The sequence below is a fragment of the Triturus cristatus genome, chromosome 1_2 (assembly GCF_964204655.1).
Source record: "Triturus cristatus chromosome 1_2, aTriCri1.1, whole genome shotgun sequence".
Taxonomy (NCBI): domain Eukaryota; kingdom Metazoa; phylum Chordata; class Amphibia; order Caudata; family Salamandridae; genus Triturus; species Triturus cristatus.
In genome coordinates this window covers 440,615,593-440,631,530 of record NC_140580.1, presented here as the reverse complement: position 1 = coordinate 440,631,530, position 15,938 = coordinate 440,615,593, and the positions used below count along the sequence as shown (strand labels likewise).

The following is a 15,938-nucleotide window of genomic DNA, read 5'->3' as shown; positions in this document are numbered from 1 at the left end:
GCATACCTTTACGTATGCATTATATCAAAACACAGTGCATTTATGTAATGAGCAAGAATCCTCCTTTAGGAAGATAAGCGACCCGTGATGACAATACATCTTTTCAGATGTAGTTGGTTATGGTTTATTAATGGGGTGCAGGAGGGTTGCATTCGAAGAATGAAAATGTTATTTGCATCTGCGACTAGGCATGTGTCGTTTCATGTGCTGTGTACTTTCATCGAGCTAAGAATGAAGCTGAACGATATGATATTTTTCTCCTGCCCAAATGGAAGTCATGTTTATTAGTTCGGGTACATGTGATGTTAGAAATGGGAAACATCGTTTACAACGCGGGGATTACATCGCGATGCCATTACATCGTGGTTTTTACAACACAGGTCGTTACAACGACTTGCGCTAGATGGCTCTCTAGGACAAGGAATAGTGTAATTTACTATCCAACACCTTCCCTACTGTACGTAGACTGGAGTTGGAATAGTAAATTATACTACTCCTAAATCCAGCGCCCTCCAACGCAAGTCGTTGTAACGACTTGCGTTGTCAAAACCGCAATGTAATGTACCGCGATGTAAATGTATGCGTTGTAACGTCATACATTCGTTAGAAATGTGTTTGAAAAATGGTAGCATGTTTGTGAAATGTGAGTTATCTGAGTGTATGTGACAAACAAAAACGACCTTTGTTGGACTCCTTACTCGCTCTTCTCCAAGTGCTACAAGGATATTTTGTGCCAACAGAAACATGGAAGGATACTCAGGAAGAATGAATTCCTATAGAAAGGCAACAGGGATTTTTTTTACTATGATGTTTGGAAAGAAATGAAATTATGTAGAATTCCTAGATTTTATCATAGTTGTTAACCATGTGGCAAAACATCATAAAATATGTCCTACTCCTGCTTCCCAGCTACCAGAAATGTGAGGACGGTGTTTCTGGGCCCCTTTCTCAACACAAAGCAACCAACAGAGAAGTACAAGGGAGTACCAGGTTTTGCCATTACAGCAGGACGATGTGACTCTCACCTCGAGGGTTCTTCCCTTTCAGAACTCACACAAGCCAGTTGGAGACCACTAGCACCCTTCTTACAAAGATAAAACATCAAAGAACTGTGCACGTACGAAAGGTGCCTTCAGTGCGTTCACTCTCTTGAACTATGAGAAGTAAAAACTTCTCACTGGTTGTTTAAAAATGTTTGTAACGTATTGACCTGGTATCTGTGACAAATAAACAAAAAACACATAGATTCACTGAAAAACAACAGGTAATTTAGTCAAAAAGACATACGTCTACATTTGTCACATATTTTTTTTTTGGGCCGAGAAATCTTCAACATTTATAGATTTGAATTTGTTAGCTCCTGGCCCCCAAACCCTAACCCATCCGATCTAACTTATTCAGGAATGGGTTTACAGTGTTTATTGCATTTTTCTATGAAATCAGTTTTTTCTATCCTATGAAATGTATTTTTCTTATGTAGAAATCCCTTACACAATTGCCTATAACCTCTGTTCCTCAGTAGTTGTTTTCTGTGACCTTCCACATTATGTGCTTTGGGTACCTACAAAGTTAAAAATTGTATGAATCATCTGAAGTTGGGATCCCCTGCTTACATATACTTTTTTTCAGTCCTTTTTCCCTTCACAACACACATATACTCATGTAGATAAGTATATTTTTCAGCATGAGTAATTGGAAATCTCTAATAGGGAATTTACAAACATAAATTCAATCTTTTGTACATCTAACTAACACTTTGGAGAACAAGCAATTTGTGAATGAGAATCACAGTCTTGAAATATAACTAGAAAATTAAATATCTAAATAAAGGTTTCTCAAGTCTTGTGCAATTGATAGAGAACAAACATGAAAAGTAGTGAGTGTGCATGCATGCGTACCCCAGTGAGCTGGGGCGCACATGTATGAAAATTATATTTTAGGTAGATTCTGCTGAGTATAAATGATCTGCTCTGCAAATACAGTTTCTATAAGACAGGATTTGGGCATCTGCTAACAAGGTTCTTTATGTTTATTCTGTTTGATCAACACAGGTTATTCACTTCGAATTCGTTTGACGTGATTAGTGATGATGCCTTCACTGGTCTTCCTCATCTAGAATATTTGTAAGTAGTCGTGGGTAATGTCTGAAAGAGGCAGAACTTAGTTTCCCCATTTACTGTCATTCTAATGTTTTTTTTATGGCTTATTACAGATTTATAGAAAACAACAAAATCAAGACTCTTTCAAGAAATGCATTTCGCGGACTGAAAAGTCTAATTCATCTGTAAGTGCTGAGATTTCCTTATTGTGATCTCTAGATGTTATTTTCCAAATTCCATTCTCGACAATATGTTGGACAACTTCAGAGCACACCGTTGCAATTAACTGTTTTTCCGAAATTTAAAAAAAGATCTGATATGCCATAGAAATATTATTAAAATTGCTTCAAGGGTCATCAATCGTCAAAAAGCATTTTATGTTTATTCCTTAAATAGTTTAAGACAACATTTGTTCTAACTTGTTTATCAATAATGCTTTTTTACTATCAAATATTCTTCCAACCAAGTGCACCCTACAATGTATCCGTGAGTAGCAAACTATGCTTTCTCATATATATCTACCTTATCTATACAGTGGTAGTCTATATTCTGGAGTTGATAGTCCTTTGTTGCAGGTAAATAGTGTGGTCATATATTGTGCCATTCATGTATGGAAGATTTAACACACATCCTTGACCTAAAACTATTTTTGTGTTTCCTTATAACCACTGACCACATCTAAATGTTAACGCTGTGGTTTGTGTTTAATTAGAGTTTGTGGCTGAGTTTGAATGCAAGTTTGAGAGCTGCATGGCCTGCTTTTTATCTGTTGCTCCTCATCATTGATGGGCCTAAATGGTTTGAAATATATGTTATATGATATGGGAGAAAAATGTGTATTTATTGCAAATTAGCCCTGCTTGTGCTTTTTCCTGGAATGATTGTTAATTGTCGTCTTGAACAGAAAAATGAGACCTGGCCATTTATTGGTCCATCAGGTATGGCGATGAGGTGCCAGGACTGATGACTTTGTTTGCGCCTGCCCTGAGAGCCTTGGTACTCGTGCCCATGTAATTCCGATGGGGCTGGCATCAGAAGTTTCTGGGCCCCATTCGATTTACAAGATCCACAGTAACATTGTTGATCTGGTTTGTCACCCAAGGATGTCGGATGCAGGAAGCACCTGAAACCTTCAGGTGAAATTCTAGGGAAAACGAGTTACCAGAGGAGTCAGACACAACATTTCTGATACCCATAGTAATTCCGGATTTCTCACGGAACCTCAGATTTCGACGAAAATGTCTGTAAATTTGTGCCCCAGAGCTACTTCTGAGGAGGCAAGCATAGTTTGGCCTAATCCAAGGCACTCACAATGAGACCCTACATAAGAATACAGGTAGAGGCACATTTGCACCTCAGATCAGTTTGTAAGTTTGACTGTGCACCTTGATTTAATGTGCCCATGCCTTATCAAGAATGTTTACTGGACCATAAACCTTTCAGGGGTCTAAATTTAAGCAGGTTGCATCCTTTAAATTTGGATCGGCAACATTTTGCCCCATGTGATACATACACATCTTTTGCCTTTAGAAGCTTGGAAAGAGGATTGTTTGTGTCGTCATTGTACCTGTATTACCTTATTAAAATCTATGGCACTAACAATGGTACATTTTCAAATAAAAGCCCTCTTTTTATCCATAATAGTAGACTGCTGTCCATGCCTTTACTGTTTGCAGTGTTTCCATAGAATGGTGCATATCCAAGAAAACTCATTAGGCAGAGCACACATCCGGCACTGGTATGCCTCTGAGCATGCTTTCACTGTACTAACAACAGTACTTTCTACCAAGAAAAACCTCACTCGTATATCCAACATACCTTATTAGACAGAGCACTCCTCACATATATAAAACATCACAGATATGCTGCATATAATCGGCTCTCGAGGTGCTCTTAACAGTGCATGTAACTAAGCTGTACTGTACATAAATAGCAGAATGCATCTGTCTGCGTACTTCACATACCCTCAGCATGGCACAGATATACCATACTGGTGGTCTCACACTGTCTACAACAGCAGTAGCCACCAAAAAACTTCACGCTCCAAAAAATGTACCCAAAAAAACAGCATAACTTATCAATCTCTCACTAAGGCAATGGAGGGTCAGAATGGAGTCCAACATGCAGACGCATACTAGGTTCTGCCTGCATTTTCGTCTTACCTGGCAAATAACAGACCCAAAACTGCTACCATTTACCACCTGTTTGGAGCTGGTGGTAAATGTTGTGTGACTTTTTTCTTGGCCCTTGGGTGGTGAAGGAAGTGGGGGTACAGAGGGACACTGCTCGTTGGAGATTTTTCTGCTCCCCTTATTGGGGGCCAGGCACAGCAGTTGTCCGCAGCCACCACAGCTTCTCAGAAGTCTCCAGTCCCTGATATATTTGGGTCCACAAATTGAGTAAACAATAATTCTGGTCCTGAATACTCTGAAAACCTGTATTTGCCTGGATCCCACTGGAATTGGCCTGGAGTGCACCTCACAACTCGGAATCAGGCAATAGTGGGCTGTCACAAAGCTAATTACTTTACTAGTCACTGTGAGACAGTGGACACCACAAAGACATTGAATACATTATAGACAGAATATTCCACACACATCCACTCAGAGCACAACATGGACACAACAACAGTGATTACCACAATGTAGACACTTCCTCACAAACACGAAGAACATGTCACACAGAAAATCTCTGTTACTTACACACACTGCTGGGCAATGGACATGTTAGTGACCTAGGAGATGCATAGTAATCAATGAAGGCCTCTAGCCGCAAAGTGTGTGGCACTCGTATTATTGACCCACCTCACACTACATGAGACATTACCACCCAACCTAAAGAATCACCAATAGAAAAACCTTAATCAGGAACAGGGTTGGCGATGCATCAGCTACAACAGTTTGCAGTGCTGCAGGTGTTAAAACAACCTCTTAACGTGCAAAACATTTCCGAAATGACTTGGTGATTGGTTAATGGAAAGCAGTATGTAACAATACTGTCAACAAACCACTTCAGGTCAAATACCAACTTGGATTTTAGCGAACTACAAATCACAGTCCATTATTTTTATTTTACTATATTACCATTATTCATTTTCCTGGAACCCATTCATTGTGGAAGTAGGAATTCCTGGATGTAATCCATGTTCTAAGTGTTTAATTTCATTTTTTTTTCTGTTTTGGAGACGTTAACGTCTGTGTCATCCAGATGGGCTTACCTCATGCCATAAAACTTACCGAAGGCTCCACCAAGTCCGACTTCAAACAACTGGTGTCTGGCACTCGTACAGAGGAGCTGGTTTTCACAAAGCCGTAATGACTTGTGTCAAAACACATCTTTTTATAGTTTAATCACTCTGACATGTCTTTACTATTAGTACAAAGGTAATTGCTAATGTTTCGCAATACACCGCAGCAAATGCAATATAGGACTGTAAAGTTATGAATAAGGGATATGAATATATCACAGGTCTATTCTGCCATCCCCTTGTCAAGCAGACAAATAAAAAACACTGATTGACTCCTTTGTTTAAGAAGGAATCTGGCGAGAATGCACCCCCGTGATGGAGAGGAGGGTGGTATCTGCCAGGTTATTGCTATTGTGTATAAAAGCTTTACTTAACAGTTAAGGAGGCAGTTTCACTTCACAGCAGCTCTGCCAGAACAAGGGAAATACCAAAAGTAATAGATGTTTACCACTATTTTACTCAGACGACTTATAGGCACAACGGGAAATCTAAAAGCCCTGATGGGTTGTGCTTCCAATATGATGGCCAATAATACTGTCCAGGACATATAGCAAGTCCGCGATATCAGCCATTTTTTTCTAGTATCGTCACGGTAAGCATACATAGAGAAGCGCAAAAGTGGCATTCTATGATCTTGATAAAATAGTGGTAGTCGAGATTGTAGAGTCAATATAGTACGGGTTGCTATTCAAACACTGATATTGTGACTGCTTGTAGAACTAGGTACAAGTGAGTAGATAATTCAAGGTTACTCTAAAGACTGGGGTGCCCAAAAAAACACAAAGAGGACGCCTTTTTCTCAAAGCCTTTATCACAACATTACAAGAGGCATGGACGGCAGCTGAGCCTCTGAGACTCATATCTGCAGCAGTGTGGGCAGAATCCACAAAGGCAGGAAACATTAATAGGGCGTTCAGAAAACTCAAAGGCAGGAGAAGCAGCACACATATGCTGAATCTGTCGTAAACATGATTTTAGCCAAATCATGATTACGAGGTGTGTGGAATCACTGCACTTCCAAATGTTTGTCCCATGCACAATTCACTAGGAAGGGAGAGGGCCAGGAATGGGATTAAAGTCGGTGGGAATCAATGCACAAGCACACTCCCCAGCGACAAACTCCAACCGGCTCAGTCTTCTCATCCTTTGGCATTACTATAGCCCGTCGTTCCGGAACATTATGGATGTGTGATTACTGATATGGTGTTCTCATACCTCTCAAAATGAAGGCAATATGATCTCACTGCACTGTACAGGATAATTCTGGGAGATAATACTGTCCAGGGAAATAATGCAGCAGCATGTTTTTGCCACCTTCCCTATTACGAGCTCCACATGTCAGAAAGGGGATAACATGGTAATACCGCATGAGTTCCCCACTCCAAGCTGCACAACTGGAAATCTTGTGATTTTGTTCAATGCAAGTTATGCTCACGGTTAAACGGTGAAATGTGTATGGAGAAAAACCATTGAGCTTTGCGCTAATCTCCTTTTTTTGTTGTGCTCCCCCTTTGTGCTGCAGTGGCCCTGCCCCTTTCCTGGGAATACGGGTCCTAATAGACAGATGGAAATAACTCAGCTTTACTGAGCACTTCACCCTCCTCTTGTTAGTATATTTAACTGTCCCCTAAAGGAGGGAATAGTTCTGGCAACTTTTTTAAATGGGTGGCTTAGATCTCTACTATATAAACCAGCCCAAATCTAAACATAGCAAACTTCAGACCTGTTACTTTCATGTCTCAATTCACCCAACTGTAAAGCATAAAGAAAGAAATGTATCCAAGTAGCTTCTTGGTGCCAGGACAGGTACCATCTCCTACATTTAGCTAACTCAGGTCGAGTCCAGGTTGAGATCACTGTGCAGAAACAGTACTAATGAATATTTGGGATAAAACAGAGTTTATCTATTATGTGCAGTAGTGAAATCATCTACAGCTAAACCTGTCTGTCGTGTTTTTCACAAAATGCTCTAGGATAATCTATTGTCTTGATGATCGGATTTCTAAGTAATATGTCCAAAAACCCAGTCGACGAGGTCCTACCTGTGGTGTGTTAGTGTTCTTTCCATTATCACACACTCTGACAATTAGGCTTATGAAATAGCTCCATGGATCCTTCTGATAACCACTGTGGTGCTCAGCCATTTCTACTCTGGTGATAACTAGCTGTACGTCACAGCCCATGACAGAGGCAATCATTGCGTGTTTTAGTTGGATGGCTGTCCAAGATCCAACAATAGATGAGAGCTGACTGGCTACATCTTAATAGCAGATAACTGAAGCCATCCTATTTGCCTCCAAGAAAGCTCTCAGTTCTCAAAATTTGTTTTCCCCTTATTCTGTTTTTTAAACGTTTTTATATCCAAGGATTAGGGGAAAACAAGGAGTTTTGTGCAACAAAGACTATATTAATGCAGTGGCGAAAGAATGTTACCCTTATTCGTTGCACTGTGTATATTGCAGAAGATACTTTAGAATGAATAGGCTGCGCCTATTAAATAGCTCTTATACAATCAGCAACTTGATTGTGATGTGATATGGACAGCATGCAGGCGTTGGGGTGTTCTCCACCTAGCCATCTATCAGCATCTGAAAACTTAACACACTCTTTATAGGCAGGGCAGTGCAGAAGAGGGGAGTATGTGTAAATTACAGAATTAAACCCCAGTTTTCTTAGTTATAGGTGCCCATGTAAGAGATCATGTTTCTTCACTCCATCTGTGACGTCAATGCTGGTTACATTGGTGTTAAATTAAAATCAAGTTTTGATTGCAAATCTCAGGATCATATTCAAAAACATTCAAATAACACACTCAGCACTGCATGACTTGGGTTCTGTCAGTTTGGGCAGATTTCTGATTTTAAACCGATAAAAATCATGAGATCTTTCAAATCTACTATCGCACAATTTCCTTTTAGTCTCAAAGAAGCCCATCATGTTTTCATACCAACGTAAAAGAAACCTTAATGGGTAACCCATCATCCATCGTCAGCGATTCTCTTTCCAGTTATTATCAAGGTGGCCCCTCCCCCAGATAGACCCACTTACAAGCCCTTTTACTCTTTCTTTGTTTAGATACTTCTACATTGTCAGTCTATAGAACAAAGGACCCCTCCTTCCTCCATGGAGACCTGATGGTTTCCTGTTGCCAGGAAAGTGTAGGCACTTTGTAGCAGGAAATTTATCATTTAAAATGTAGTATACAGAGTTTTAAACCAGTACTCATGTGCGAGGCTGCGGCGGGCAGCAGGAAAAGATGCTTTGGGCCTCGCCGTGTGATTGCCCTGCCTACTTGGCAGAGCAAATGCTGCAGAGTGCATGTAGATCGCTTGCGACTGCTAGATAAGCTATGCACAGAGTTGGGTTTTAGCAATAACTTTCATCTTACGAGATGAGACCTCATTGCTAAGAATCTGTATATGAACAAAGCCAGAGCTCTAGCCTGTCTATTTTGTTGCAGCCATGGAGTCTGCCAAGTGGGTGCAGAAAAGAAAGCACACAGAGCAGGGTAGGGAGGTTGAGACAGATGAGTTAATAACGAATTCCAAGGATGCATTTGAAACTTTAATTAAGGTGGCAGTGAATACTGTCATGCAGGAGTATCAGAATAAAAGACAGAAGCTAGATACTTATACTGATGAGGATTTCGAAGAAGGGTCAAAATGAAAATATGTACAAGGCCAGCAAATGCAAGACTTAAGAACAGCAAAAAAGTGGTGTAAATTGAGCAAAAAACCACAGCAAATGAAAGGTCAGTACACAGCACCGCAGGTTAATTAATTTCATGATGTGGTGAACAATATTGTTGTCTACAAATGTAAGGATATTGACAAGATGTCGTTCCTCAAGTTTCCCCTGGGTTATGATGATAAGTTCCATAAGAGATATAAAGTCAATTCAATACTCGCCATTATGGCATTTTCCTCATCGCTAGCTTCTGAAGAAGCATTTCTGTCAGATGCAGTAGAAAAGAAGGTGCAAGCGTCATTTAAGAGGGTGTATGCATCAGCACATTTTTCTTTAAAAATTACTACCTATGCAAGCTTTACTAAAGGACTTTCAGGCATTATTGGATTGTCTGCAAGACGGTTATGATCCTAGGGAGATCTTGGGAAAAAGGGAATTGATAGCACAATATCTATCGGGCACTACCTTGTACTTGTTATGGGCATCAGCTGCTGCAGCAGGAGCCTCCATGGCAGGGAGAAGACTATTGCGGCTCAAACTGTGAAAGATTTTCTAGAACCATGAAGCATTGAGTCACCGCCTTTCAGTTGTAGGTTCTAAGCTGTTAAGCACTGCCTAGATGACCTGGTTTAAAAATCTTCAGAAGAAAGGAAAATTCTCTATCCCTTTAGAGCACCAATTGGGAAGAAAATATTTCTCCACAAGAAACTCACGTAAAATATGTGGGAGTCAAAACGCCCCTTTCATGACAAAGTTCCAGGCATGGGAGCTATGTTGTACAATAAATCCCGATCAGAGCAGAACATCACTCCACAAAATCCTAAATCCTGCCTATATAGTAGAGGAAGCAGAGGCAGTTTAGCCAACTTTCATACAAAATGGAAGACTCTAGCAGCCAAATTGGAAATGAAAAATTAGCAATGCTGACGGGTTCAAAGCCTGTTGCAAAAAGGAGCAATTAAACCAACTCCAGCCTCGCAGAAAAGTAATGGGTACTACTTAATCATCTTTTTCGTTCCTAAATCAGAAGGAACATTCAGTTTCATGCTGGACATAAGAACACTGAACAGGTTTGCACTCTACACCGCATACAGGATGCTAACTTGCAGTCTAATCAATTGTTGTCTAAAGAAGATTTTCGGGCAAAACTTGATTTGCAAGATTCATACTTCCATATACAAGTACATCCGTACAGTCAGAAGTACCTAAGGTTTGCAGTGGGGAACCCCATTATCAGTACAAAGCCCCACCAGTCATCCTGCCATCTTCATCTAGAATATTTACAAAGGTACTAGCACCAGTAGTATCACACTTGCAGATTAAACGTGTTTAGATTTTTCCATAAATCGACAATTGGCTTTTTTATGGTTTTCTGTTTTTGAAGATGCAAGCCAGTGTGTGCCTTTTTACCGTCTCTGGGTCAGATCATCCATCAATGGAAATCCAGTCTGCAACCCACAACGAAGAACTTCATACGAGGATTCCTAGATATAGAATTGGGGCAAGTCTTTCTTCCAGAGTCAGCCTCGGAGAAAGCTTGGCTCAAGGACCAAGGGTTCATGTCCTAGACCACGATGATGGTTCCCTGGAAACATATCACCTAAAACCCCTCATATATATCTGCTCAACCACTGGTCTTCAGTGACTCATAATTACTGACGGTTTATATCAATCATGGATAAAACACAAACTCCAGTGGTGGCTATAAACGATAAATCTGACGAAGAAAATATTCTTTTAGTATAACAATCCCATAGCACTAACATCAGATGCAAGTGCATAGGGTTGGAGTGCAACTCTGGAGGGGTCAGAATTGAGCGGAAAATGCTCAAGTATGTAGGTGAACCCTCCCTCAAATTGGAGTAAATTAAAAGCAGTGTGGTAAGCTGTCTATGGGTTCTCCCAACATCTCCATCATAAAGTGGTTCCAGTCAGAATCAGCAATCATTTCCAAAAGGGCTACTTGAACAGGCTTGGAGTAATGAAAAACAAGTCACTAGCAGAAATGATTGAGAGCATTTGTGCTCAGGTGAAGATAAATGTGTTGTCCCTCAAAACAATGTATATATACCAGGCAAGGACAACATACAAACAGACAAACTCAGCAGCAATCTCCCAACCTCAGTCCCATTTCAGCTGGGTGCAGAGGCTTTCAGTATTGTAGTAGCACTATTTGAGAATCAGTGGTTGGATTTATTTGCATCCCAGCACAATGCACTACTTCCCCAGTAATGCTTGGACAAGTGGTAGCCGAATGTGTGGCTAGTGGATGCCCTGTAGGCTCCATGGCGGAAATGGTTACTCTATACCTTCCTTACAATTTTGCTACTCCCAAGGGTGCTACAAAAGATTCACAGTGAGCCGGTAGAAGTGATCCTGATTGCTCCATTCTGGCCACTCAGACCGTGGTTTCCTTTGCTCAAACAGTTACCAGTATACTAGTGTTGTGAACCTCAACTGCAACCTCTGCCTCTTCAATTTCAAGTACTGTCCCAGAGACAACAACCGAGGCTTACTTTACTATACCTAGGGTGTTCTTAGCAGGGTGGCACTGCATATTCAAGTGTCTAGGATGTTTGTCAACTTTTAAATCATATTCAAAACACTGGTTGCATTTAGTAATTGGCGTAAACCATAGGAGTAGAAGTTAAGTCCTTTGATCTGCTTCAGATCTTGGTGTTTTTATGAGATGGGCGTTTTTTGGGATTAGCTTCTTTTATTAGCACAATGAGCAGTGATTAGAAACTTCAGTGAACCATCTCCAACATGTCCCAAGTTATTATTTTGGTCTCAAATCTTTTGAGAAGCTTTAGAATAAGAAAACCTATATGTCTTCCTCCAGTGACAGAATGGGACCTGTCAGTGGTCCTGAAAAGTTTAGAAGGGACCCTTTTGAGCCACTGGAAACAGAAGATATTTCATGGGTGTCAACCAAGGTAACGTTTTTGTTTTAAATAACGTCAGATAGGAGACTAGAAGAATTGGGCTCATTAGCTATAAACTACTCATTCGTAAAATTCCTCTCAGGCCGAGTAGGACTTAGACCAAAGTTTAGACGAAAAGTCTGCAAAAAGTTTAATTTGTCACGTGAGATAATATTACTAGTTGCTTCAGGTGATAAAACTAGTATGATTCTGGCTGAATTAGACACTAAAAGAGCACTTTACATTTATTTTCAAAGAACAAACCATTTCACGTATATATATTATCTGTTTGTATCACAAGGGGTTGTGAACAAAGGTTCAAATGTATGAACAACAACCTTGAGTAGGTAGATCAAGCAGGTAATATCCCAAGCATTCTTGTCAAATAGATTTGAAATATCTGAGGCTGCTGGAGTTTCCTTACAGGAGATATATAGGACAGCAACATGGCCTACTTTGAATACTTTTGTCTCTCACTAACGTCTGAATCCATTAATTTTGCTTCTGGTATGTTGGGAGCTGCATTGAAGTAACTGTATGCAATACTTGAAGAATTACGAATAAGTATAGGGCATATATATATATATATATATATTCACTTAAAAAACCATAGGTTTCACACATGTTATAGTTAGCTGTACATTTCACTCATAAAAAACCAATGAAATTCCACGTTATAGTTAGATCAGGTAACTATAACTTGCGCGCCCACAATAAACTGCTGATGACGTCACATATTACATCACTCATGACATGGTCAGTGACATCACTCATGACATCAATGATGACATCTGAAATTACACATCGTGGATTGCGGTCGCGCAAGTTATAGTTACCTGATCTAACTAGAACGTGGAATTTCATTGGTTTTTTACGAGTGAAATGTACAGCTAACTATAACATGTGTGAAACCTATGGTTTTTTAAGTGAATTTGCAAGGTTTTGTAAATGATAATTCCTAACTATAACGTGTGTGAAACCTATGGTTTTTTCAGTGAATTTGTACGGTTTTTTAAATGCTAAGTTATGTATTTATTTTTTATTTATTTTTCTGGTTTTTCACTATGCGCACACCCTTATTTTTCGTACTTTTGGGTCCTTCTTGGACCCCCTGACAAACATTAGGGGGTCTGCAACTCTTTTCGTTGCCCCCGTTTCACGTTCCCCACCTTTGTTTATCAGTGCGAGAGACAGAAAATGGCGGCCGACACTTCCTGATTTCGACCAATTCGAATGTTTACAGTCATGTAACCACCAATCAGAATTGAGCTCGCGCACGGCACCGTACGCGTACGGTAAGCTTACGGTAAGCGCACGGAGCGCGCTTACAGATGTATATATTGATTTAAATGCTATTTTCTCAGGACCTACTGAACAGATTTACACCAGACCTACAAAAGGCACATCCTTGACCTGAGGACTACCTCTCTGCCAAATTTCAAGTAATTCTGTTCAGCCGTTCGGGCTGTAACACGGACTAAAGGTCCTATGGGAAAATGCATGGGAAAAACGCGTTTTGGGACCCCCCTTTTTTCTCAGCCCCCGCTTGACGAATCCCACCGAGACTTTCAGGGTAGGAGCGGAGCGTAGCGCCCCATTAGTTTTGAAAATTTCGCGAGGATTCGTCGACCGGCGCCAAAGTTATTCCAAATAGAATGTTGCGGATTTCCTATGGAAACACGGTCCTAACTATAACTATCTACTGGCGACCGCCAGTAGATAATATATATATATATATATATATATATATATATATATATATATATTCACTTAAAAAACCATAGGTTTCACACATGTTATAGTTAGCTGGACATTTCACTCGTGAAAAACCATTGAAATTCCCCCGTTATAGTTAGTGCAGGCAACTATAACTCACGCGACCGCAATCCTCTGCTGATGACGTCAGATATTACATCACTGTATTTAGACACTAATTTACCCATGTCTTCTTCCATTAATTTTTAGCTATACATATATTACAAATATTTTTTTTTCAGAAAGACACATATGTCATCAGTGATGTAATATCTGACGTCATCAGCAGAGGATTGCGGTCGCGTGAGTTATAGTTGCCTGCACTAACTATAACGGGGGAATTTCAATGGTTTTTCACGAGTGAAATGTCCAGCTAACTATAACATGTGTGAAACCTATGGTTTTTTAAGTGAATTTGCAAGGTTTTTTAAATGCTAATTCCTAACTATAACGTGTGTGAAACCTATGGTTTTTTCAGTGAATTTGTAAGGTTTTTTAAATGCTAAGTTATGTATTTTTTTTTAAGGTTTTTCACCGTGCGCGTACCGTACGCGCACGGTGCGCTTCGCGCACCGTGCACGCGCTGTGGGCGCACGGTGCGCTTCACACCCCGCGCACCCACGTTACGCAGTTCACGGAAGTTATCCGTTTCTACCGTACGCGCACGCTACGCGTACTCCGCGATTTTTCGCAAAACAATTAAAGGACATTTTGGCCCTTGGGGGTCCTTCTGGGACCCCCTGACAAAGGCTAGGGGGTCAGGAACTGTCCACCCTGCCCCCTTTTCACGTTCTCCACCTTTGTTTTTCACCCCCTCAGACTGCGAGAGACAAAATGGCGGCCGACACTTCCTGGTTTCGACCGATTCGAATGTTTGCTAAGATCTAACAACCAATCAGAATCGCGCTCGCGCACGGCAGCGTGCGCGTACGGTAAGTTTTACCGTATGCGCACGGTGCGCGCTTACAGATATATATATGCTTTTAAATGCTATTTTCTCAGGAAATACTGAACAGATTTACACCAGACCTGCAAAAGGCACATCCCTGACCTGAGGACTACCTCTCTGCCAAATTTCAAGTAATTCTGTTCAGCCGTTCGGGCTGTAGCTTGGACTAAAGGTCCTATGGAAAAATGCATGGGGAAAACGCGTTTTGGGACCCCCTCTTTTTCTCAAGCCCCGCTTGGCGAATCCCCCGAGACTTTGAGGGACGGAGCGGAGCGGAGCGCCCCACTTATTTTGAAAATTTCGCGAGGATTCGTCAATCTGCGCCAAAGTTATTCCAAATAGAATGTTGCGGATTTCCGATAGAAACACGATCCTAACTATAACTATCTACTGGCGACCGCCAGTAGGTAATATATATATATATATATATATTACCTACTGGCGGTCGCCAGTAGGTAGTTATAGTTAGGACCACGTTTCCATAGGAAATCCGCAACATTCTATTTTGAATAACTTTTGCGCCGGTCGACGAATCCTCGCGAATTTTTCAAAATAGGTGGGGCGCTACGCTTCGCTCCTACCCTGAAATTCTCGGGGGGATTCGTCAAGCGGGGGCTGAGATAAAAGGGGGGTCCCAAAACGCGTTTTTCCCATGCATTTTTCCATAGGACCTTTAGACACAGCTACAGCCCGAACGGCTGAACAGAATTACTTGAAATTTGGCAGAGAGGTAGTCCTCTGGTCAAGGAAGTGCCTTTTGTAGGTTTGGTGTAAATCTGTTCAGTAGATTCTGAGAAAATAGCCTTTAAAGCAATATATATATCTGAGCCAGCTTACGGTGCGCTTACGGTGCGCTTACCGTACGCGTACGGTGACGTGCGCGAGCGCGATTCTGATTGGCTCTTAGATCTTAGTAAACATTCGAATCGGCCGAAACCAGGAAGCTGCGGCCGCCATTTTCTCTCTCGCACTCTGAGTGGGGCAGCATAAATGAAGCCCAAAAATGTGTAAAGGGGCAGTATATTGAGATAATCACCCAGCAGTGATATACGGGCCCCCAAATAACCCCCAAGGCCAAATCTTTTTTTTAATTTTTTTTGAAAAATCGCCGATTACGCTTACCGTACGCGTACGGTAAAAATTTGGCAAAAATTATCCACACTCTCCCCACCCCATGTGCAAATGGTGCCCAAAGGGCACCATTTGTGCATGGCATATCAGTCAAACGAAAATAATAAACAAAACATTTCAAAACGATGCGCATAATATGTCCCCCA

At 40.9% G+C, this 15,938-nt stretch overlaps 1 protein-coding gene across 1 annotated transcript in view; it reads left to right on the top strand.

The window, feature by feature from the left end:
* LGI1 (leucine rich glioma inactivated 1) overlaps positions 1-15,938 on the top strand; it is a 184,474-nt gene that overhangs the window by 52,936 nt on the left and 115,600 nt on the right. Inside the window, exons 3-4 of the mRNA XM_085606044.1 lie at positions 2,052-2,123; positions 2,213-2,284. Of these exons, the coding sequence (XP_085462170.1) occupies positions 2,052-2,123; positions 2,213-2,284 (144 nt within the window). The remainder of the gene's footprint in view (positions 1-2,051; positions 2,124-2,212; positions 2,285-15,938) is intronic.